Below are 27099 nucleotides of genomic sequence, written 5' to 3'. Positions count from 1 at the left end.
ATTAAAAAACAGAGGTACATCAAAACAAAACAATACAACACTCTCAGGGCAAAAAACAGAAGATTTCAGGGACCGTCTAAAAAGGGGCATGTTTATAAAAAGCATGATAGGCTCAGCTCTTCATTTAGGCCATTGGGCTCTAAAGTGTCTAGTGCATGTATCCACTGTGCTTCTCTGCGGAGCAATTTATTGATTATGTCACCTCCCCGTGGCGGGGCTGTGATTTTCTCTATTCCCCAAAATTTGAGGGAAGCTGGTGACCCATGATTAGCCTCCTTGTAATGTCTGGCCATGGCATAATCAAGATTTTGGGTATGAATAGCGGTTTTGTGATCTCCAATTCTTAATTTAAGTTGTCTTTTGGTTTGGCCTATGTACGTAGGCTAGTCCACAAGGACATTTAAGCATATAAATGACATGTGTAGAGTTGCAATTAATAAAAGATTATATTTTGAATTTTTTGCCTGTGCGTGGATGGGTAAAAAATGTGGAGTTAAAATAATTGGAGCAGTGTGTGCAGTTGCCACATTTATAAAAGCCTTGGGGAGGATTTGAGAGCCATGTCCGAGTGGACTAGACGGTCTCTGAGGCTTCTGGAGCGTCTGAAAGCAAAGAAAGGTGAGTCAGTACATATATTTGCAAGTTTGGGATCACTCTTCAGGATGTGCCAGTGTTTGAGAAATACATTTTTGATTACCCCTGTCGCTGGTGTGAATGGTGTGGAAAAACAGAGACATGTTGGTGTCTGCTTTTTCTTTTTGGTAAGAAGGGATGTTCTCTCAGTGTGAAGCGCACTGTTAAAGGCTATGTCCAAGTTTTCTTGGTTGTAGCCTCTTTCTCTGAATCGATTAGTGAGGTCAGTGGCTTTTGATATGTAGTCCGTGGTGGAGCTACAGTTGCGTCTAAGACGTAAGTATTGGCCTTTAGGGATGTTACGGATGAGCTGTTTGGAGTGGTTGCTATCTGCTCTGAGTAGGGTGTTCCTGCTGAGTGGTTTGCGGTAGATGGTGGTGTTAAATAAGCCATCTGCGCTCTTGAATATTGTCAAGTCTAAAAAGTTAATTCTGTCGTTATCGAACTCCATGGTAAAAGCTAGGTATTTAGTAGTGGAGTTAATATATTGGTGGAACAGATGCAGCTCATCGGTGGTACCTTTCCATATTAAAGCCACATCGTCAATGTATCTGCGCCACAGTGTAATTTTGGGGAGGAAAACGTTAACAGGGTTGTAAATAAACCGTTCTTCCCAAAAACCCATGACTAGACAAGCATAAGAGGGGGCAAATGCACTGCCCATGGCAGTCCCTTGACATTGTAGGTAGAAGTTACCAGAGTATTTGAAAAAATTGTTAGAGAATGATCTCAGCTAGATCAGTCAGAAAGGCTGAGGGGGGCAATGTTTGTGCCGGGCGTGTACCCAAATAATGAGAAATAGCTTGGTTTTGACATTCATAGTGGGGTTAGAAGCGTAGTGGTTAGGATCCAGAAGTTGGCTATTGATGCCTAGGACTAGGTTATACTTTTCAAGGCTCATAACTACCACTGCTCCGCCTTTGTCGGCTGGGCGTATTATAATGTCATTTTTTAATTCAAGGTTGCGTAAGGCTTCCACTTCCATTTGGGTCATATTTGGTTTGCCTTTAATTTTTAGGCAGTTTTTTGCCAGGTCATTTTCAACCAATTGGCCAAATGTGACAATAGAAGGGCATAGATTTGATGCAGGGAGGAAGGATGACTTTTTTTTTAAAGGGGTGGGTTCTCTAATATTCTCAGGTACAGGTTCATTTTCAATGGGGTCACAGTTACTGGCACTGTTGCTATTCGGAACAGTATAAAAAAATATTTAAGGTGTAGTATTCTGAGGAATTTAAAGGTGTCTACCTTGAGAACGGAGGGGTCAACAGTGTTAGTAGGCGAGTAGGAGAGTCCTTTGCTGAGGACAGCCTCTTCTTGTGCTGTGAGTTTGTAGTCAGATAGGTTGATCACTGTCTCTGAGACGTCCTGTTCGTGGGGAGCGGCGTGTGGCGCCGTCGTCGGAGGTTTCCCTTTCGCTGGCTGTTGAGAGCGGGTCTTTGACGTTTCTTTTAAAAGTTGAGCGTTGGCCCAGGCCGTAGCGTAACGGTCTGGGCACCGGACTGGTGATCCAGTCGCGGTGTGCCGCGGGTTCGACTCCCGGACCCGACACGGCCTTTACCGCATGTCATCCCCCCATCTCTCTCCCGTTTCCTGTCAGCCTACTTTCTATCCCTTAAAAAATCAATAAAGGCGTAAGCCGCAAAAAAATATCTTAAAAAAAAAAAAGAAAAAAGTTGAGCGTTGTGGTTTGAAGGGTTGTCTCTTGCCGTGCCAGTCATATATGGTCCCCATCTCGTAGTCTTTTATATCGCGCTTGTATTTGTCCATCTTGTAGTCTTTTAGGTATTTTTCAAACTCAGACTTAATGAAGTGGTTGCACCTCTTAAAAAATAGCTCATAACTGTACTTAATGTACTTAAATACTGGAGTATTATGTACTATACGCTACTTTACACTACTGGCAGAGGGCGGATTCCCTTTGTGTGTGGTAGAGGTTTGGCTTCTGACCTGGGAGACCCGAGAGAGCTTTCTTGCAGCAAAGTGTGCAAGAAAACGTTGTCTTCTGTATAAAGAGCTGGACTAGTCATTATTAATTTGCAGAGGCGTTTCATTCATGTTGGCAAATACTGTAATGCTTACACACACAAGCAGGCCACAAGCTGAGACTCAAAGAATGGAAATATGATGTTTCACAGAAACAAGATCCCCCCCCTCAATCCAAAAATCTGCTCCATTTTACGCTAAGCTTTCTGTCAGGAATTGACCGCGTGTGTTCCTTCATGTGTTTCAGATATTGATGAGTGCACGACGCAGATGCACTACTGCCAGTCCAACACCGTGTGTATGAACCTCCCTGGGAGCCACCGCTGCGACTGCCTCCCAGGCTTCACCAGAGTGGATGAGTACTCCTGCACCGGTATGCACATTCAAACACATGGTATCGATTCAACAGCATTGCTCTGCATGTATCGATCCCTAAAGGGAATTCTGTTTATCCTTATCCATGTAGCGGGGGGCGGACATGTACGAAATCAGCAAGATTTGGCTTTTGGTGACTAGTTTCTGAATGTTTGGTGTGGTGTTAGGTATGGGTATAAGGATTTCAAAAAGCTGTGCAAACGTGTTGGGAGCGTCCCCTAGTGGTCTGTTTGCACAGACTCAAATATTGGATACGTATAGCTATAATTGATAAAAAATATATTTTTCAATGGATTCTGTTACTATTGGGTGTGTTAAATAACATACTACATTTTTAGGAACAACGAACAACCAGAAAGGCATTGTTTTCAAGATGGTGTCCACAGTGGCTAAAATGAGCTAAAATGCCTAAAAACTGGGATTTAATATGTAAAATATAACAATTATGCACTTTGTAACTACTTTTATAATTTTGGCATGGTGTTAGGTATGGGCATAAGGTTTTCAAAAATCTCCCCCTAAATAATTGATAGTCGCGATTTTTCAATTCTGTTCGATTCTGTTACTATTGGGTGTGCTAAATAACATACTAAAAGTTTACGGAAAACTAACAACTTGAAAGGCATCGTTTTCAAGATGGCGTCCATGATGGCTGCCGCCGGGAGCCTCATCCTCAATAGAACCACAAGATTCATATTTAAAACATTGCAAACTTTCCGTTTAAATCACAGTTTGAGAGCTCTTTTTTTTTCTTGTGGAACCAAAATAATTCCTACGCAAGAATATGCCTCAACAACATGTGGCGATAAGTCTGTCAAGTTTTTCCAAATATTGCTGCAGAGATGGTTTCCTGGGTGTTTTAAAGTAGCAATGAAGCAATCTCAGCCTGACACTCTGCCTGAATTTCCATTTAGTCTCTCATCATTATTCAGTCTAAAAGTGGTCCCATTGCAGCTGTTTTCCAAAATGGATGTTGCATGAGTGCTCAGTGGTTTAGTTGATCCCCTAACCAATCACAAGACAGTCACAGAATTAGATATGTCTATACGAATTTGACAGTGAACAAATTACATTTCCCGCTGTTTTCTTCCTGTCATCACATTCAAAGGCCAGGTTGGAATTCCAAATGAGAAAAAAAAAGAAGATGGCAGCAGCAGACCCTGAGATCATACAACATAAAATGATGTATAGGTCATTATCGAAACGTTAGTACTGTGAGTGGTTAAAACATGTAACAACAGCTTAAATTGTTTCACAATATTTTAAGGACAAAACGTTTGACAAATATGTTCCACACTACCAATTTATTTTGAAGTCGATTATCTTTGCTGATCGAAGCTCTCAGAAGTTTGGCATAATTTGCATTTCAGTTCGGAACCTTTGCCTTTCTTGGCAAAGAAAGAAAGCAATTTCTCCCCTTAACATAAATAAATAAGACAACTGTATAATAACGCCAACCTAGACCTATACCTACTACTGTAAATGTTGTATGTTGTCTAAGCAATATGCCTGCTGCAAACAACCTGGCCTGCATGCGTGTATGGCTCAAAACGAAGCACAGTGCGTAACTGTAAAGGCATAGGGCTCTATTTTCGTCCGAGCTTTCTAAAGCCACTATTTAGGGATTTAGCATTGGGGAAGGGGCGTTCCCCTACTGCAGTGGCTATTTTGGTCACCTGCCTAAATCCCTAAAACACCTCCGCTACCCGTTACATTATGCATAGGTGTGGTTTGGGCGTTACAATAATTAAACCAATCACCGTGCCACATGCCATTGCCGTTAAGAGATCCCTTATCCGTTGCCCGTTGTGCCCAGTTCTATATTGCTTCATAGCCTACGGTCTATGCTCATAGCCCATGGAAGAGTGATGCGTTGCTTCCTTGAAGTCTCACTTATGCTGCACCCCCACCCCGTGCCGTTTTTCTACTTTTTTTCCACATTTTTCTTTTCATTGAGTCACAACTCGCTCATCAAGCGAAAAGGAAAGTTCGGGAAATCTGATTACACCCCATTCGCTGCGCTATGGGGTGATGAAACTGAACGAGCAAATGGAATCGCGCACAATGCCTTCTTTGACTACTAGACAATTATATAAACACAGTGGACACAAGGAAGTGACAGGCACTCACTTCTGCTCAGAGACTAAATGTTTTTATAATCGTCATGGGGGCCCACCCCTTTCCCCCCGCTTATATATTGATAAACATAAGCATCACCAACATGTTACTGATTCTAGGAAAATTAGAATCACAGTCAGTGGCGGTGCGTCCATAGGGGGCGCTGGTGCGCCGCACCACCATGCACAACCCCTGAATAAAACGTGAATAAGAATGACTGAGAAACGAAATCTGCAGCCTGTAATTTATTTAAAATTAGCAATCCAGAAACGTAAATATTATATAATATAAGTAGCCACTAACCAAAGGCAGTGATTAAAAGTTGTTTTATGCTGCCACGTTGTATTATGCTGCCATGAAATCATGTGAAATGTTGTTTACGTTATGTAACGTTTCTGATTGGTTACTGAGGTGCTATTTACACGAGGATGGTGTTCATAAAAAACGGCAAAATAAAGTACCGTTTAGCGCTGTCATTTAGACGAGAACGGTGTTCTCAGGAGGTGAAAACGCATCGAAGTGAAACCGCCTCCCAGAGTGGAAATCATTCAGAACACCGTTTCCTATGGTCTCCATATAAACAGGCAAAACGGTGAATCCGCAAAACTTATGACATCATGGCTCATGTTGGCTCACAGCGCATATGTTTATTACATTGATGCAGAGCCATATCATTATGATATAATGGAGTTCCTGAACAAGCCTCCCTCCTCGCCTACAAAGTGCTGCTCATCAGCGATGTTGAATGTAAAACCATGATGTAAATAAAAAGCCTTGTGATAGACGGCAGCAGCGTTTATGTAGCCTAATGTATTATAAAATATATACCATCCCGTGCCGCGCCCAGAGCCGTGTTGCGCAGGCTTGCGTGAAGGTTTCTTCTTCTTGTACGTGGGTGACCTGTCTATTTGGCAGCCCGTTATCGCCACCTAGCGACAGTATAGCATAATAGCACATCATATCATAACGTGTGCGTTCTCGTGTAAAGGGTAAGAAAAAATGAGAACGCAACGGGACTTTGACGTGTTATATGGAGATGGTCGCCGTCTAAAAGAGGCCTGAGTGTCACATGTTGGTGCGCGTTCATCTGTAGCCCTTGATTCTCAGCACTGAAGAGTAATGCATTGCGGTCCACATGTCTTCAATACAAACTATAGCAAGCCACTGGGTCGCGAAATATGTGCGATCCATGACATGTTATTCACACCACTAAGCACTAAGCAGTTCAAACATGTTTGAAGTCATTTTAAGGTATTTTAAGCTTTGAGAGACAGTTTTTCAGTTGCTTGATTTATATTTGTCTCCACCAGGCCGAAGGCATGGGGGGAGAGTATGTTTTGCACTCCGTCCGTCCGTCCGTGTGTCCGTCCGTGTGTCCGTCCGTCTGTGTGTGTGTGTGTGTCCGTGAGCAGCTAATCTCGGCCACCGTTAACCCGGTCGATGCCAAATTTTGCACACACACTCCCTGGATGCCCCAAACTTTCCAGAATGGCCTGTTATAGCGCCACCAGGAGGCCGCTTTGTGCAAAACAAGTTTTTGCACAGTACACCTACAGATTTTGTCCAAACATCACGCAAATTGGTACACAGTCTCTCTAGAGCCATTCAACGAAACCGGTCTTTCAGATTTCTCAGACTCCATCCTGATTGGTTAAGATTGGCTTCCAAAGTTCACAGGAGTGCTCAGTTTCAAACAAAATGCTGCAAATCATGAACACATTGCGTGATTTCCGTGAAATTGTGCACCCACATTCCCACTAGGCCGAGGACGAAATGCCACATGAACAATTTCAACTCGGCCTCAAGGTGGCGCTATAACTGGCCGAAAAGTGTTTTTACCTCTAACTGCATGGATCTGTGGATAACTTTGTATGCCAACTCCCTAGTTTACTTTTGTTGCCCTTTTATCCAACCACCAGATGAAGGTCTTTACAGCGTAGGTCTTGCCCAGGGTGCATGGTATGTGAATATGCATGACGCATATACAGTAGATAGCATATTATATAATCTGTTTGGGTATACTTCAAGGTTACTTTATTTTGTCTCTCAGGGGAGAAATCTGTCTCAACCCTTGGTCTACATTTACTTCAATATTTACTGGTTGTATTCAGAGACGTTTTGGATGAAAATTGTTTTTTTTCTTCTTCTTTTTTAGTCAACAACTATTCAAATTCAGTCGTGAATGCCCTACCGTCCATCATGCATAAAAACAGCGTAATAGAAGAGTGAGCATGTGATTTACCACTTAACCCCAGGATCCATATTGGGAGGGAAAACGTTTTCAGATGTGTTGTAAGCTTTCACTAGTTTCTGCGAATATATATGTAGGGCGAAAACAGAAAATGGCCTACACTAGCATAGAGCCCTGAGGGATTTCGATATATTATAGCTATACGTACATGCAGAAGAGCAAAGCAACAGCACCTGCTCAACCCGTTTCAATCCATCCCATTTGAACACAACACTCATGTTCAACAACTGAGGCAACATTTAAGCACTTGATTCTTCGTTTATCCTATGAAATTAAATGTGAAATTTAAAGAAACAGAGCGCCTCATTTACAGTAGTTTTACCCAGTTATACCTTGCGCACTGAAAATATCTGGGCTATAAGCTCACAACATGTTGCAGGTGATGCGTTGTGATCTTGTAGATCAGAAATACTGTATTTTTGTGTAGTAGCAGTAGCATGCCAAAAAGGAACAAATCTTCAACATCAGGTTACTGATTGAGAAGTACCTTCAGCACCAACACAACCTATATTGCAACTTCATCGACAAACCGTGTTTGGCATGAAGGGTTGTGGCAGGTTCTCAGAAACTACAACTTTGACAATAACCTCATACAAGCCATTCAATCACTTTACACACAATCAAGCAGTTCTCATTAACAACACCATGGTAGCGAGAGCGTACGGCATGGAGGTAAGTGAAGAAAAAAACAAGATCCTGGTCAACAGTCACAACCAACTAGCACCAACCAACATCACTGAACGGGCAAACACTGGAAGAAGTAAAGGACTTCAAATATCTCAGGTCTTATGTGAGTGAGGATGGCACCTCCGCAAAGGAAGTTAGAACAAGAATCGGCATAGCGACATCAGCCATGACGAAACTTGCCAGAGTCTGGAGAAGCAACACCATCAGCTTCCCGGTGAAGGTCAGACTGTACTCCACCCTACGGTATGGTTGTGAGAGAGACACTCACAGCGGACACCGAGGGCAGGATACAGTCCTTCGAATGCTACATATATATAAAGAGTTCTCAACCCGTGGATCGTGCCCTCCCGGTCGCCAAATCATTTGGGGGGGGGGGGGGTCCCAAAAAAAATACAAATTAATAATTGCAACTAAATGGCTTGAAAATGGAAATTAAGAGTTTACATACAGTACACATAGTGCATGCATACATTTCCTTAATGTTTATATCTGGTTTCAGTATTTATTTATTATGTATTTTCGCTATTGTAGCGGCCACTTTGTATTGGGGCTGTGGAAGGGAGACGGGGCGGGGGTCGCGATACTTGGCCAAAGCCGTTCCGGGGGTCCCCAGCCAAAAACGTTGAGATTGAGAACCTCTGATATAAAGAACACCGGAACAATGATTACGTTACACCACCCATGCTGGAGAACAGGAGACTCTACTCTCAACAGTAAAGCGTTCGCAAACTGGCCTGGTATGGTCATGTTACAAGGCATACCTCGCATCCTACAGGGTAGGAGGACAGTAGGGGAAAGCAGAGAAGAAAGAGGCAGGCAGAGAAAGTCCTGGATGGACAACATCAAGGAATGGACTGTGTGCAGCTTCCAGACCCTGCATGCTGCGCACAGCTGAATTAAGACAGAGAGAGCGCTGGAGATCCCTGACTGCCCAAGCATCCACCATGACACCCCTACGGCCCTCCAGGCCATGGGATGCATCCACCATGACACCCCTACGGCCCCCTATAGGCCATGGGATGAGTAAGAGTAAGTAAGCGTAGCATGCAACCATGTGAAACATGCCAGTGTCTCTCAACTCTGCTTTTGGAGAGACCTGTCAGGCAGGGGGGGATTATAATGGGGCCGTTGGTGGCCCATAGGGGCCCTTTATCTCTAGATCCTCACTGTGAGGAAAGAGAGAAACGTTAAGATATAAGAACCAAATGAGAATGAGCATATGTGTTTTCACTTTCACTCCACAATGACAATGAAAGTGAAACTACCATGCCTCTCTTCACAATAGAGCTGCAGTAGGTTAGGTACTTATACTCTCCTCCCGCATGCGCGCGCGCGCACACACACACACACACACACACACACACACACACACACACACACACACACACACACACACACGCACACACATATCAGACCCGGAGAACGCTTTGTCCATATTTTTTTACAGTCTATGGCACAGACGCACACACACGTGCAAGCACACACGCACACACTCATCAGTGATGTATGGATAATAATATGCATGGGCCGTTTTGATATTCAATTCCTTATACGCCTGGAATTTAGCAACATTTTGAAACTTTGTTTTCTTCTGTTAATGTTTGTCATTAACTGACTCGGCAGTTGACTCGCTGACGCTCATAATGAGTCCTGAGTGTGTGAGAAACGCTGGCATCCTGTCGGCAGCTATTGTTCCAAACCCTGCCATCTGCTGCGCGAGTCTTCCAGCACGGCCTGGTGACACAATGTCAGATGTCTTTTAAACTTGCTGTTTGAGGCGGCACAGAGAGCGCATAAACAGATGAGAAGCTCAGTCTGTTTAACCTTTTTTGGAGGTTGAGTACAACAAGCGTTACTTGACTCAGCTCTTAGTTGTCACTGTCCTTTTCTGTTCCATGCATCTAAATGGAAGAGAGCACTCTTGATAACCGTTTTCTTACGTTTTGGGCATTTTTGTTCCAATAAACATGTCAATTCCTAATCTATATGCACACTGCAGTCGCTACCAATCCCCCCCCCCCCCCCCACAGTTGGCCTGGGGAGGGTTTTAGACATGCATGTCCGTCCCTCCTCCGATACACATGGAGTAAACAGCTGCTAAACAGCTTACTAACGGTGAGACATTTCACTGGGTGAGCGTAATACACAGAGGCTCACACTATCGCCTTGCCGTTAAACAGAGGGCCTGGCCAACAACCCAAGCGTAAAAAAAAAGCTAAACAGAATCCAGGTCTGGTGAGTGCACGTAATGACCACGCGCGCAACAAAGTCACGGGACCGCGCTCACGTAAATACGCTTGCGTTGTCGCACCGCGACTTCTCCGCGCGTTTTATCGCTCCCCGTTTGCAAGGCCCTTTATTCTTATGTACCTGTACACAAGATTTAAACTGAGTATTATCAGTGGTGTCAGTCAGTGGACATATCCACTGTCACAGCTAAATGCACTGTGCATGCTTTTAACTGTCAATTCCTCATTTGTTTGTGTCCACCTTTCTTGCATTGGTGATGAACTTTGAACATGCCATTTTCATTCACGTTTTGTATTCAGTATTTGTTGTAGCGCACTGACCAAAGCACTCTCAATAACCCCAATCAACTGCCTGCCAGCTCCTCATCGAGCTGTTGTCATGGAGATGACGAAGTCAAGTGTAAATGGTGCATTCATATAACGCTTTTATTCAAGGCGCTTTACAATTGATTGTGCATTACATGCATCCATTCACACACGCATGCATACACCGATGTCGGCGGAAACCATGGAAGGCACCACAATTAGGGGTTCAGAGTCTTGCTGAAGGACACTTCGATCGACACTAACTCCGGGGGAGCCCACAGGGATCGAACTGGGAACCTCACATGTTCTATCCGTCCACTCTATCCCTGGGCCACTGCCCTCAGTGTAGTGTTTTGAATGGAAGCAGTCTCATGAAACAGACACGTTTGAGTCGCGGTAATTAACAGTTAATACAAATAATAGATGTTATGAACCCGCAAGGTTGCCAGTTCGAACCTGGGCTCCCCCAGAGTTAGTGTCGAAGTGTCCTTGAGCAACTGAACCCCTATAATTGCTCCTGATGTGCTGGTTGGTGCCTTGCATGGTTTCCGCCGCCATAGTTGTATGAATGTGTGTGTGTGAATGGGTGAATGTAATGCATGGGTGAATGTAATGCGTGGGTGAATGTGAATGTAATGCACAACCTATGTAAACTCCTTGGATAACGGCGCTATATAAATGCACCATTTACCATTTCACAGGTCTGTATTAACTCTTAAGAGTGTATGTGGTTCCATTTGTACACTCTCAGAGCTATGGTGGTCCTATACATAATCCACGGTTCCATGGTTCTGTTCCTCAGTGTTGGACACTCCTCCCGGTTCAGGATCCCAACCCTAATCTCAAAGCATTCTCATCTTGTAGAGTTGTAGATCTATTATTTTTGACATGCGACACCCCGCGTGGTATTTACACGTGGATGATGGAACTCTGGTGCTTGGACCAAATGAAATGTAGCGAATGCACATGTGGGGTAATTAGATCAGACGTATTTAACGGTGATTAAGTAGGGACGTGGGCAATCAACATGTTTGAGACTTGTCTCGTCTTGGCACATCACGGCATGCTAGGAATTAGGAAGACCCACAAGTCTCCTATAAGAGAATCGATAAGCTAAAACCGTATTGATTTTCAGGCATTGGTCAATTCAAAGTTGCAATCCCTGCACCCTCTAGAAAACCCAGTGTTTTTTCAAATGATGTTATTAAAGTTTGGAGACGGACCTTTCAGGACTTGTGGTGAGCACAGATAAGCCTATAGTTAGAAATGGCATTATTGCCATGGCTACGAACACTGGCTATAGGCATCCTCACAAGCCATGGTGTAACCAAGGGATGGCATGCCCAGGAAACCCATGGGGAGGGGCCCACTGCATTACAAAGGGATGGCATGCCCCAGGAAACCCATGGGGGAGGAGCCCACTGCATTACAAAGGGATGGCATGCCCCAGGAAATGCATGGGGGAGGGAGCCCACTGCATTACAAAGGGATGGCATGCCCCAGGAAACCCATGGGGGAGGAAGCCCACTGCATTACAAAGGGATGGCATGCCCCAGGAAACCCATGGGGGAGGGAGCCCACTGCATTACAAAGGGATGGCATGCCCCAGGAAACCCATTGGGGAGGGAGCCCACTGCATTACAAAGGGATGGCATGCCCCAGGAAATGCATGGGGGAGGGAGCCCACTGCATTACAAAGGGATGGCATGCCCCAGGAAATGCATGGGGGAGGGAGCCCACTGCATTACAAAGGGATGGCATGCCCCAGGAAATCCATGGGGGAGGGAGCTCACTGCATTACAAAAGCACATGGACACACACACACACACACACACACAGGCTACACACAGGCTACTCATTACAACTAATAGCCTAATCATGCAAATGCACAAACTTTGACGTTGAAGTCTGCCCGTTTCCATGGCAATCCGGGTTCACTCGGGACATGTCTCGAATTGAGATAAATAGTTTGTATTAAAATAAAATGAGCAATACATTTGTTTGGTTTGGCGATGAATGGATCTGCTTTTAGGTACTTTAAGGGAGAACACTCTATCAATCTCCACTAATATGGACCTTCTGATTTCCCCATAGTACATCAAAGTTGATTATTGAGTGGTGCAACCACTCCAAGGAACAGCAATGTCCGTCCGTCCCTTAGAGTATGTCCTCACCTATGTGACTATGAGTAGCAGTAGGGGCAAAAGTGGCGCTGTTGTGCCAGAAACAGAGAGAGCGAGATAGTGTTGCACTGTTGCCTGCTAATTACAGAGAGAGAGAGAGAGGCAGGGGGAGAGGGGAGTTGCACCACTCGGTTCACACAGTGTGATTTACTAAACAATAGGTGGTAGCTGGAGGGTGCGCACTGCGCAGCAGCAGGGAACGTCAGGCAAGCTGCAGCAGCACAGACAGACATGCAGTAATCAGCAATAAACAGCAAGCAAGGAGTAGGCAATTCAAACATACATGTTTAAATGGGGCACTCTATTAGTGAAGCAGTGTTGTTTTTGGCAGCACATTTTAGCTTTAGTCATAGTCTCTTGAATAGTTTTTTGTCACAATTTAGTCACCTGCAATGTTTTAGTGTTAGTCTAGTTTTAGTCGACTAAATATCATAATATTTTAGTCGACTAAATTGACGGTTGATTTAGTCTAACAAAATGTATTTTGGTGGGCCTTGATGCCATCGTAATGGCTGTTTTTACACTTGCTGAAAATAGACGATCTACAAGCTCACAACACGTCGTGCTGCGCCGCGTTGTGGGCTTGTAGATATGCTATTTTCAGCATGCAACTAATTGTAAAATGACTTATAGTCGATCTCTTGTCCACTATAGTCCCTTCCTAACATTTTAGTCTGGTTTTTATTTGTTGACGAAATTGTCAGTATATTTAGTCTTAGTTTTAGTCATCATAGCTTAGTTTTCATTTAGTTTTCGTCAGTGAAAAAAGGTACTAGCCGAACATTTTTCGTCTTGGTTTTAGTTGACGAAAACAACAATGGAATCGTCGTAGAGCTGAGACTGACCAAAGGACAGCCACCATGCAGCAAATACACTGAGTTCACTGTTCATGTCTCTAGTCTCTAAATTGTTTATCTTTTTAGGTTGAGTGCAGCTACATGCCAATTCAGAGAAATTTGTGGTTAATTTTCTTCTCTAAGAAAGGTTATTCAAATGCATATAAAATGCATTCCATTCATTACTTGGAACATATGAAACTGTAACGAAATTAGGAGAGAATTCCACTGACAGACTATTGCCATTGAGATGAGGGAATGATTTAATGTTTGAAATTAAGGAGCCTTAAAGCTAGAAATACTGTAATTATTTTAAAGATAAATACATAGGGTATAAAGCTAACACAATTTGGTACGCCTTTTTTAACTCTGATCCTTTACTTGTGTGTTTTTATTTTATTTCAACTATTTAATGGACCGACCTCGAAGAGACTTCATGAATTTGACCTGACCCTTAGAATGTAGATCACCCACCATTTTGAATTATATGAAAAACGGTTCAAATCTAATCTTTGATCAAAATTAACAAATGTTTACATGTGAACTTTGGACCAATACGGACAAAGAATTATTTTAAGTGAAAAAATTAAGTTTTTATGAGCCAATGAAAATTGCTGTTTTGTGAAAATAGTTATTCTGCCCCTAATACATACATGCAGCGTCATATGATTATGAAACTTTTCAGTATGGTAGAGGGTCATGTCAAATAGCACTGAAACCATCTTACTCCAATTGGCCAAATGGGCATGCTATAGATTTGTTTGGAAAATGAAACCTTTGAACAGGCATAACTCATGCCTCGTTTGGCCAAAAGTCATGGCACTTGTTTCCAGATGTTCCTTGACTCATTGGGAACACCTCTGTCACTTTGACCAGTAAGCCGCCATTTTGAGCAGTTTGAAAAACGCTTATACCTAGTTTTCTGCCTGGATTTTTGAGCAATTCGCGTGAAATGTTCTACAAACAATCTGTGGACCATTATCTGAAATCCCAGTTGAAGAGAACTTTGTACGTGAAAAAATTAACAGCAAATACACTTTAGTAATGGATAATGACATGTCCAATACCAAGACACACATAATTGTCATCAAAAACACTGAATGATTTGACTGTTTACACTAAAACAACTGATTGTGTCCTGATAGCTCAGTAGGTAGAGCTCTCGCCTTTGGAACAGCAGTACAGGTCATGGGTTCCCATCCGGGCACCGCCAAGTCAGAGTATGAGTCTTCAATGTTTCTATGGCTTATTGTGCATATTATTATTATTGCTTATTGCCTTCCTGCTTGGTCCTGCCTTATCGCTTGCAGCTATATTCTTCTTCCGCCAAAAATAGCAGTTCTGGCTTATCCGTGCAGTCCGTTTTCGCGAAACTTGGCAATTTGTATTTTTGATTTATTTTTGTTAGGTAAGAAAAGGTTTATTTTTGTGATACCACTTTTTGAGTAGTTTTGACACAATCTACTGAATGTACTGTAGTAACAGTACAGCATTTTGTTCTAAAGGTATTCTCAAGCCCAACACACACCGTCTGTGAAGCGGGTGCGCAGCGACGCGGCACAGGCGCCTGGAAAATAGAACAGTGGCGTATCGGAGCGCCAGGCGAGGCATGAACGCGTGCCAGCGCGCGTCGGGCGCGGCCGGTGTGGTATACGTTCATTGAAAATAACGGAGGCGGCTGTTTTGACCCGCGGTGTTCGCAGACGGTGTGTGTTGGGCCTATATCGGTGTGTTTGTCTTTCACTGAGAGAGTGGAGTGTGTTTAGGTTACAGTACACTTCTGGAGAAGAAGTGCTGTTTAATTAGCTGAGAGTTGGCTGTTGGACAGAGACAGGAGTCTATGGACAATCCAATCAATGCATTCTGCTGTTTGTAAACTGCCCCAATGGCATCCCATCCTCTCTCTCTCTCTCTCTCTCTCTGTCTCTTTATCTCTCTTGTCCATGCTCTCTCTGGTTCTCTCTTTACTTATTCTCCTGTCTCCTTCTTGTCTTTTGTTCCTCTTCATCCTCTTCTTTACTCTGCCCCTGAGCATAAAACTGAATTACTATTCAAGGCGTGGAGGAGTGGGTGTCTGCTCATATTCTGCAATGGTAACTAACAATAGACAACATGTGCTTCCCTTCTTTTGTAATTAATGTATTACTCTCTGTATTGTTAGCTTCCTTTGAGTCAAACCACCAGAAAGGTGGTTTGCTAATGACATTGTTGACAGCGAATGACAGTGAATAGGACACATGCGTGTGGAATCTGATGGAACCATAATTAACATTAACCCACTTATTGCTAGATTTAATAACATCTGTGCATTGGGCCAGATCTGGCGACTTTTTGAATGACAATAAATAAATGTGCGATATGACCACAATGTCACGAAATATCTCATTTTAAAGCTGCACATCTCTAGTTTACACCGAAAAAAAAATAATGTTCCTAGCATGTTCCATCGTTTATGTATAAGCATTTTAGTACACCTTGGTTTGACTTATCACTGAAACCAAGGTCTACTGAAAAGCTTATAAGTAAACGATGGAACAAGCTATAATCATAATTATTTTTTCATTGTAAAGTAGTGACTTGGAGCTATAAAATGAGACATTTCGTGACATTGTGGTCATATCTCACATTTTCCGATTGCCATTCAAAAAGTCGCCAAATCTGGCCAATGCTGGCCAATGCCCCATTTCTTAATTCGTCATTTTAATGCAATAAGAGGGATCAGCGATCTAAATAAAATACATGACGTTTTGGCCCAGGCCGTAGCGTAACGGTCTGGGCACCGGACTGGTAATCCAGTCGCAGTGTGCCGCGGGTTCGACTCCCGGACCCGACACGGCCTTTACTGCATGTCATCCCCCCATCTCTCTCCCGTTTCCTGTCAGCCTACTGTCTGTCCCTTAAAAAATCAATAAAAGGCGTAAGCCGCAAAAAAAATATCTTAAAAAAAAAAAAAAAATACATGACGTTTTACTTTCATTTTCAAATTAATACCCAGAAGTGCCACCAGATGGCGGGAACGTTCCATTATTCTGATTTCTGCAAAAGTGTCAAATCACTTCCTGTCAAACGGAAGTAAACAAAGGAGGCTAATATGACCCCTAGCACATAGCTTGGCTGTCCGGATTGCTAAGCTAACATTAGCTTTTTCATAACTTAGTCAGATTAAGCTTAAAAACGGCCAGGAACATCCCAAAATATCACATTTTTTGCCGCGGATCACATAGAGACGGCGCACGTGCACAATAGTGCACGATCGCGCGGGTTTCGGCTGGTTTTTGGTAGATTACATAATTATTATTTTTTTAAAGTAAAAAAATTCCATTAATTTGTTATAATAAGACGTACTGACAGGGCAGTACGTCTACTACGCAGATAACGTCATTGGCCACAAGGGATTTGTTGATTTAACACGCAAATAACGTCAATGGCCACTAGAGGGTTAATATAGCATAAATAACTGTTTTAAACTAGTATGGTATAGTGTGACATTGCATTGTCTCTCAGCTGGGCAAACATGTCATGACACATAGTCCTTAGCAGGCTAGGAATCTCAGAATAGCCAGTGGCCACTATCTTCACGACCACAAACAAATTGGGTGGGTGTCGCTTGGTACATTTTAGGACACCTACTGTGCTTCCTTCTTGACCATACCTTATATGGACATGTTGACAATTTGGGACAAAGGGGGTTGGGGAACCTGAGAGACCACCTTTCCCTTTGATGTCTCTGTCCTGAACTGTATAAAGAAGACACTAGTGAAATGATTGTAACTGCGTTAGTCTCCGGAAGCCGTGAGGCTGAAGTATGCATGGGGCTCAGGGCCCATAACCTGACGCTGCCAGATCCAAGAAGCTTGCTACACAAATTTGTTTCACAGCTTATTGGGATCTGGGATCTCGGGAGCAAATTCGATGACAGGGCTGTTCCTTTTTTTCAAGATACTTGGTAGATGATTGGATGGGACCGAGTGTCTATCACCGTGTGGGCGTGCAAACACAACCAATCATATTGACGTGTCTATACGTCACATCCGGTTTTGCACATATCCCGCCCTTAGCTCACACTGATTGGTTTGAACCGGAGCTGTTCGGTGTTAGCTCAATCCCCTGAGTGATCTCAGATGGATGCTGTGTTGGGGAACATGGTTACCCAATACCGCCCCCATCTGGTAGAGTCAGGTTACAGGGCCCATGGCTGTGATGCTGTATTCTGTACTCTGCAAATAAATCTGGACTCCGAAAGCCTCATTCATCCATCTGTCTGCCTTCGACTTCATTCTCCATATTTTTGCTTAAGTATTTAAGTCAAATCTTTATGTTTGTTTATGTGCTATATAGGGAGAGAAAAGCAGTCCTCTCCTCTTCCGGACAAGTCATTAATCACAATAAATGATTATCTTGGATGTGGCGAATAAGCTGTTGAGAACCAAGGCAATGCTCTCCATGTCAGCACATCTGCATCAGTTGTCCTATACTTACTATAGAGTTGGATGGCAGTGCTGGCAATTATATGTACTGTACAGTATTAGTTCCTGTCTCCCGTCTTTCTCGTTACCTCAGGCTGGGGTTGTGTGTGTGTGTGTGTGTGTGTGTGTGTGTGTGTGTGTGTGTGTGTGTGTGTGTGTGTGTGTGTGTGTGTGTGTGTGTGTGTGTGTGTGTGTGTGTGTGTGTGTGTGTGTGTGTGTGTGTGTGTGTGTGTGTGTGTGTGTGTGTGTGTGTGTGCATGTTTTTTCACCTGCTTGCACAAACCCTCCCAAGCTCTCGATCAGCATCAGAGGGCATTCACAGAAGCAGATTGCAATGTGCACACCTGCACTCTGCCCGTCCCGTCCCCCCGTCAGCTCACAATTAAAATAGACATTGCTGTTGCGGGTTGGTTGACATCACCATCTCAAAGACTCGCTCCTCGAGGGACGGAACATCAACTTGTCACAGCTGTTTCCTTACAGGGAAGACAATGTATTGCACGGCGTGTGTGTGTGGATTGAGCTCATAGCCTCCCTCTCTCTCTCTCTCTACACTATACTGTATGTGCTGGCTGAGGCTGCAGTGCAGACACTGCCCTTAAACAAATGGAGGCAGCAGTAATTGCAGTTCCACGTGATTTCACCTCTATGGGGGGCGGGGGGTGCATCAGAAAGGAGGCATTAGATGGAAAGGTCGAGGAGGAGGGAGGTGTGGGGCTTTATAACCTCGTCCAAATCCTCATAGAGCGCCACGTCAAATATTTCCACCCAGCCAGTTCATAATTTAGCACGTTGATATATGACTTCATGTGTTGCTCAACGGGACGAGGAAAATTGATGCTGCTGATTATTCACATTATTAGTTAATAGTTAATTTAGATTAATGTCAGGTCAGCCCTCTTTTACATCTGGTAATAGCATGCATCTTCTGACTGGGGGCAAAGCTAAACCGCTATACGCTATAAGACGTGATTCCCGTCCCGGGATTGGTGGAGGACAACAGAGGAGGGAGCCTATGGCGGAGCTACTGTATACCGGGTACCTAGCTTAGCAACCTTAGCAACCTAGCCCACTTTCCACTTGCCGTCGCCCGCTGAAAATAAGTGGCCGATGGAGCTCGCGGATCGGCATGCTTATTTGTATTTCACCCGTCGTCGCTCGGCGGATGGTCAGGTTTGAAATGGTCTGGGGGACGACATCGAAACCTCCTACTTGCTCTGCCCACCAGAAAACGAGGATCCTTTCTCGATCTGAATTTTATGTACCATAACATATGTTTTTTTTACGATATTACAAATAAGCATCTCTAAGCACCTCCAGAGATTGTACACTCTCTTACACACAGATTTGCGATCATCCATCCATATCTATTCATATCATCACCTTAGGCTGAATGCTAATGCCTGGTATAAAGGGAATTTTGGACATTTGTGTACCATTTGGACTTCAAAGTCAAGTGATTTCATCCCAAGTTATATGATCTCTGACTGTGTGCTGCGTGCTGCATACAGACTGCTAGTGGATAATAGTTGCCTGCCATACAGTGGGTAATTGTGGGAATGGCTGTTTGACCCCTGCAGGAGCTTATCTGATCCACGCTGGGTTTTTGGAGGAATTGTTTTCTGAGTTAAGCGGTCACAGATAAGACTTTGGGAGTGAGCGATAACAAGTTAGGTTGTTGGAAAGAGAGAGAGAGGTTTTCCCCCTGGACCTCGTCCCTCATCCCAATAGGCTTCACTTTGGCCTGGAGATAAGGTGTTTGCTAAGCATTATAAAATAAACTCTAGTGTCTCAAACCATCTTCAGCTTTAAACACTTTTTTTTCTCTGAAAAATGGCAATTTTCTGGTTAAAAGTTCCAGAGTGTATCGACTTGCTCTAGTGCTCTAGTGCCAATTAATTCCCATCCGAAGACTGGTGCTATCATGTACTGGGGTGGGCCATGACATCATTCATAATTAATGTTGTTAGTCAGGCCACTCTATCTCATGCATGACATCCTCAGCCAGCGTAAACATGCTGGTACTGTATTAACCGTATATTGATTTGATTGAGGAGATTTTAAGTGTTTGCCCTATGGCGGATTAAACCTTCCAGTATAGGCAGCAAGCTACCGTAAGTCATATTCCCCCTCAACCTATAAATGTCTGCTTTTTTCTTTGCTTTTTGTTTACATGCGGCTCAGCATTCGGCCAATCGATAAAATCCCATTTTGCAGGTTATGTATTTACTTGGCAACCAGTCATTGATAGACTTGTGGCGTGCCCGTATGCCTCTCAGCCACCGAAGGGGGGGTTGCTGAAGCCGCCGCCATTACTTTCTTGCAACAGTTTATTCAACAAACTTCCAGCTTTGGGGCAGCAGATGTTTTTTTTCTGTGAAATTATACAGTATGTTTAATGGAAATGTAATCAAATCCAATTCCAATTATACACATAATGAATGTGCAGCTCAGGTGTGACAAGTGCGGAAACCCTGGCAACCTTCGGCGAATATACATTAACACTTCTAAATGGAGGTTGCTTAAGTTTGTTCGTCTGGCTTCACTTCCAGTCAATTTAGAAAGCCCTGCATCAAACAGAGTGCTACTGTGCTGCTCCCTTACGTCTCCATCGTTCATCCATTTGTAATGGGAGAGATTATATTTAGATTCTCTATAAAGATTTGATATATAAGGAGCACTTCCCGTTGCTCGTCAACAATGCGTACGAGCATCCAAACTGACGGAATGAATCTTACCGCTCGTCACTTGCTCTGTTCTTTTCTGACAGCCTGGCCTGGTGGAGCAGCACATGCACAATGGCGGCCGCAGGGTGGATATCAACTGATGGAGCGGGTTAAAGGAACAGGGTTTCATTAATGTGATTTTGCCCATCGGAGCATTCTCCGCATTTCACTGGGTAGTAAATGAGTAGCATTCTTCACACTGTGCAGTGTGAGGATATCAATGTTGTAGTCTGGTCCGGAATGCATGCTGAAGGCTATAATGTTTCAGAATTTGCGGTAGAGTAAGTGACTCTAATGCTGCTTGCTATTGTAACAAATTCTTTCAAATATTCTTTGCAATTAAATTTGAAAAGAAAAATCCTTCCTGCTTATGAAGAATAAAAGCAGGACAGGTTTTGCATGCTATTAACCACTTCTTAGACCCTGTAATCTTAGGATCGCAAACTTGAGCATATATACGGATCTGCTCTTTTCATCGAAGGTTTGACCCAGAAAAGGGGCGCTATGGTCAATGTGGTTAATACAAATTACACCCGTGTAAACTGAGTGGTGCAACTCCCCCCCCCCCCCCCCCCCCCCCCCCTCTCTCTCTCTCTCTCTCTCTCTCTCTCTCTCATATATTAGCAGTCAACAGTGCAGCACTCTCTCTCTGTTTCTGGCACAACAGCACCCCTACTGCTACTTATAGTCATACTGGTGCTCATGGTCACATAGATGGGTACTGTAGGTGGGTTAACGTCACATAGGCGAACACATAGGTGAACATGGACATTGCTGTTCCTTGGAGTGGTTGCACCACTCAAAAATGTTGTGAATCCTCTGAAAGAAGGCTCCCTCAGCAATCCAATGCAGTCTCATGCAGGAGCTGTTGCATGGGATTAGAACAGACCTGTGGGGCACGCAGCCGACCAGGAGCTGTTGGGATTAGAACAGACCTGTGGGCCACGCAGCCGACCAGGAGCTGTTGGGATTAGAACAGACCTGTGGGCCACGCAGCCGACCGGCATCCTCCATGATCCTCACAGGCATCACCGCGGACAAATCACAAATGTATACTCTGGTATAAATGTAACGGAAATCCATGTTCTCTTGCATGAGCTCTGTCAATATTATTTTTTTCTTCCCCGCACGAACACAAGACCAATCTCTGCAAAGTGCACGTCATGTCAAGGCGAGCCAAGGCAAAGCTGACAACAGCAAGGGGAGCACGGCGCATTATGACTGCATATGCATAACCACAAAGCGTTACCTTTTTATAGGCTTGTCACCAGCCATTAAATTTCACATTATCTGCGTGTTCTGCTTGACGTTTAACTAGCGAGTCGATGCTTGGAGGTTATGGAGGAGGATATGTTCTAGAAATGAAATGAAATAAAAAAAGTGAGTAAAGAAGTGTTGTTTTACACGTGCTGTAGAGTAGACACACTGATGTGGACCAACTCTGGCGCCTTTCATGAAGCTGTAAGACTAAATTCCGAGCAATAGCATTGTTGTTGTTACAGCACAAACGTACAGAAAACCATTATGCCAATTTGTATGTGACTAAGAATGTAGGCCGACTATGCTTCCTTGACTATCCTGTATGTGTACATGTATCCTTTATAATGAAAATGCAGTAAGCATAATGTCAATAGACAATTGGCAAGCCAGGCAAAAGTTTAATACATTTTTCAATGAAGCCCATTCATGTAATCAATTACAAACACGCTTATAATGCATTGTAATCTGCACGATTAAGTAAAGTAGTGGCATTTTTCCCCTTCTCTTCAAGCACATATAATGACCACTAATTGTCACACTATAATGCAATGTGTTATGATCATTCTTTTAAAGCATGAACAATTATGGATGCCTTTTTTTATTTGTCAGTTCGCCTTTCGGCTACCGTATGCTACGCTCTGGGCTCATGTTAGCTTAACGTTGACTTAGCTGTTAGCGCGGCATTTCGCTTTTCGCTTGCCGTATGCTAACGCTCAGTGCAACTATTAGCTTGTCATTGACTCCCATGTTAGCGCGGCGGAAAGAATGACTCGTATCTCCTAATCCAGGGCGCTCTCCGTGGTTTTTAACTGATCGATATACTAGCGCTTAATTTCTGCTCCTCATCCGTCTCTCCCGCAAAATATGAACACTTTTTGGATCATATATCGTATAAATTAAAACGATAGTAATGTAAGATAGCAATGTAAAGTGAACTTTTTTTAGCGGATTGTTTCCGGGTCGTGGGTTTCAGAGTAAAAGCGGTCTTTCTGTCTTTCTGGCACCCCAGAGCTCCTATTTTGAAGGAATCGCGGCACCGATTGTGTTTTAAGAGGAGGAAGCTTGATAGTGTGTGATTGTTTGTTTTTTTTGTCCAGGAGAGGAAGGTATACTAAGTGAGACATACAGTAGGAGATGGCAAAGTGCATGCAGAGGAGAAGATATGTCAAGTTCATCTCAGATGATTGGACACAAAATCAGGGCAGCCCTCACTTGGTCAGGAAGGTCATGGTGCCACAAGGGAGCCAGGACTGTGGAGTATTGACCAGCCACCTGCTGTGATGGCAGGTTGCTGCAGGGAGCCAGGACTGTGGAGTTTTCGCAGATTTAAGTCATTTCTTTCCAAAGGCACGTCATTCACGTGTTTTGGGGGGTTAATAGCCTCTTTTATAGGTATTTACCGTATAGTAGCTTCCCCGTCGCTATAGGCAACGCTCGCTTCCACTGTTGTCCGTCAATGGAATGTTTCCCCACCGTCCACTTCCATTATTTAGCAGCGTCTTTCTCGGAATTGAGGCTCAGATTGAGGTGAAGTCATTAGGATACTTATCTAATGTGTGTCTGTACTGACTATATCAGCACTATTTATTTTACATGCAGCAGATATTAGGCGATAATGTAGTCTTACATCACTACACCGTTTAAATCCAATAAAAAAACAGATCAAACCGATAAGCCCGTCTCATTTATTAAAATGAGGTGAAGCAAGCGGGCCAGTAGATAAGCCTACATCATTTATCAAAAAGTCCCTAGCCTAGAGCCTAGATTATGATGTTAGTTTCCCTAATAGGCAAGAAGTGACGTAGGTATGCTGGACGTTAGAAGAAAAGGCCCACATCATTGTGTAATAATCTCTGTCTTTTGCATCTTAAGTTTGATTGATTCGTTCTGAATAGTTTGTTCTGTTTCATTCATCTACATTAAGTGAAGTCACAGCTGCCTCTAGCTTAGCAAGGTTTACTTTCAGTTTCCATGTGGCAGACCATTCACCTGCTACGGTACCATTGTTTATTGCTGTGTGTATGCTCAATGGTGAAGTGCTTGTACAGCATATCTTTCTGTCGGAAATTGTATTGGCTTATAAGCCTCATGTGGGGCAGTATGCTAACAGCAAATGGGAGTGTACCTGTGTTCCCCAGGTTCTATGTTCCCCAGTTACCTCCACAAAAAAGGTTCTATGATCCCCACTTACCCAAAAAAAGTTTATATGTTCCCAGGTATAACCGTCTCCCAGGACGGCTTCCTTCAGAAAAGGAAACCAGCTGTTTGTGCCATGGGGCACGACAGCCAGAGGGAAGCCGGTGACTGCTGTCCCAGTGGATTGTGGAAGCCATTCAATTGGCTTAGTCCAGCAGAGGTGTTTTGCCACCTGTGTGTTTGAGGGCTCACTCCACCCGCAGTGTGGCAGCATCCTGGGCTCTATACAAGGGTATTTCAGCACAGGATGTCTGTTTGGTGGCGCGCCTTCGACCTTTGCAACTAAGGTTTTATAACCTGGACGTTTACTGAGCCCTCGATGGCTCATGCAGTCCTTCAAGTTGTTGAGGACCATGGGAATCGCCCTCAGGCCCCCTAGTCCTTTACCCAAGGGGTCGGGTTACTTAAGGGGGTTAGGCCAGGATGGTCGAGTCGGAGCAATTATGAGCTAAGCTGTCGCGCCGCAGCACGTCTACATACTATAGGTGGTACGCTTCTTTCCCCTCCTGGCTTTGCCCTGCAGGGTTGGCTCCCATAGGGTCAATTTACTTGCCTCAAGTTTTGGGTGCCTGACGCAGTGCCCTGCCAGCCTCATCCTTCTCTCTCTGACTTTGTCTGTGACCCGTGGTAGGTCCACATTTTCTGATGTGGTCCAGGGCTTTTTCCTGTTGTACTGTGAGGGTCCATGTCTCGGCCCCATACAGCAGTACTGACTACAAAGTAATGCAATAACCGTGGTTATTAAAGTAACATAAGCAAGTAATTACGCCAGTTGCCCTTCTCACTTGTGATATATCAGAAGAAAAAGGTGGCGCATGCAGGCATGGCCACGCTTATGTATACCCAGACGGCAGACGCTGGGTGCGTGCCACGTCATCGCACACAAGACCCAACACCGCATGAATAGTCATGTGAGTGTATGAAAGATGTTTTCTGTTTTAATCGGCATCAGAAATGCTTCTCCTAAAGCGTATTTACTCGCTTATATGTTACATAAATAACCACTGTTATTGCATAACCTCCAGATATCTCTCATTGCATAGAAGTATAACATTTGTGCAGGTCCTAGTGATCCATCTCGCCATCTGTTTGTTTACTCTGAACAGGTCAACGTTGTACAAGCCAGGCGAGCTGTGTGAGGTTTTGCTCTCCATGGTTCCGATGGTCTGTGATTATACATCATTATCCCTTTGATCCAGGGTCAACCTCCACATGCCCCGACAGGGCCTGGCACCACATCACCGGATAATAGCCCCCTGATTAGACACAACTCAACAGAGACAGGTTGCACTCACAGAACAGTGCTGTCATCCTTGGAGATTTATTGGACCGCATCCATTTATCTATCTGTCCGTCATATCATCCATTCAGCTAGCCAACCAGCAATCCATCTAGCCCCATATGTTAGTATTTATTGCGACGGTAGGTCACATTTACTATGAAAACTGGCATCTCCCGTCCGTCCGTCCGTCCGTCCGTCCGTCCGTTAGTTAGTCACCCCACGCCTCCATATATGGTCACGCCACGTGACATCACACCTCCATATGGCCACGTCTCGTGACATCACCATGACATCACGCCTCATGACACGTCACGCCACCATATATGGCCATCTCATATAGGATGAAGATCACGACACTGACCTCATCTAACCATGGATAACCATACATGGAGAATACTGATCACCTAGATCTGCATATATGGAGCAGGCCAGCAACTCTACATCTGACCTCAAAGACTTACAGTCGTTTTAACAACAGGCGAGCATCGGCCGACACATCGCCTAATCGCCCGCCCGGTATCGCACAAAAAGATGATTTTTTTAAAATATTTTCGAGCGACGTTCCTCCGCCCACTTTTCGACTATTGGCCGTTCGCCTGCTAAAACGTACTGTTAGATCTCCATATATGGAGCTGACGTATTCTGACATTCCATATGTTGATTCTCCCCACCCGTCCTTCGATCCTGTTCTGACACGCAACCTCACCCTTTAGGGCCCTCAGGGCGTCTTACTGGTAATAATAACAGGGTGTGTAACAGTAACAGTGTGTGTAACAGTAACAGTGTGTGTACCACAAGCATTATTTGTGAATAAGCAAGTAAAAGTATCGCTGCCAAGTAAAACAAATGCATATACTGTACATATAATGTATATGAGAAATAAAAACAACACTAAGACTATAAAAACCTGAGAAAAGTAATAAATGAGTAAATAGAAACAATCAGCTCATCCACAGGCTCTCTGTTCAAAGAGAGTGGAGTGATGGTATTTGCATCCTACCAGCTGTTATGCAGAGACGCTGAACCACAACTCTGAATGAATATTTAAACGTCCCCCTAACACTCCACATCACCAACAGGACCTTGCTATGTACTCATTATAACATGGCACCATTTTTGTCTATTTACTCTGTATCTCAGTAGGCAGATTTGGACGTTTCAAACAAGATAAGATGTACCCTATCGTGCTGAATATAAGACTATACTTTTTTTCCAATGGAAATATCCCCCCAAAAACGGGGTCGTATTTTAACCGGATACTAGAGACTATTTTACATTCAATGTTCTTTTTTCCACAAGTGAGTCTTGAAAAATGGGGGTCGTCTTATAATCAGAGTTGTCTTATATTCGGCACAATACGGTATTTTATTTTATGTTTTATTAACCCATTCTGGGCGGGAACACCTTTTGGTGTTTTTTTAACTAAGCATTATGCTATACTTTAGCTATTTAAAAATAGCAGATCTACAAGCTCGTAGCATGCCACCGAGTGGCGCGCTACGAGCTTGTAGGTCTGTTATTTTTGAAAAACTGTGAAAATGTGGC

The 27099-nt window shown here is 43.8% G+C and overlaps 1 protein-coding gene across 1 annotated transcript in view; it reads left to right on the top strand.

The window, feature by feature from the left end:
- The window catches only part of LOC310878927 (protein kinase C-binding protein NELL1-like), a gene marked incomplete at both ends in the record, with an annotated part of 351954 nt that overhangs the window by 228241 nt on the left and 96614 nt on the right, over positions 1-27099 (top strand). The window contains one exon of the mRNA XM_083793343.1: positions 2867-2992. Within this exon, the coding sequence (XP_083649469.1) occupies positions 2867-2992 (126 nt within the window). The remainder of the gene's footprint in view (positions 1-2866; positions 2993-27099) is intronic.

This window comes from Protomyctophum parallelum (genome assembly GCF_964188405.1).
Source record: "Protomyctophum parallelum genome assembly, chromosome: 2".
Taxonomy (NCBI): domain Eukaryota; kingdom Metazoa; phylum Chordata; class Actinopteri; order Myctophiformes; family Myctophidae; genus Protomyctophum; species Protomyctophum parallelum.
The sequence above is the reverse complement of the archived record's forward strand: the minus strand, read 5'-3'. Positions and strand labels throughout refer to the sequence as shown.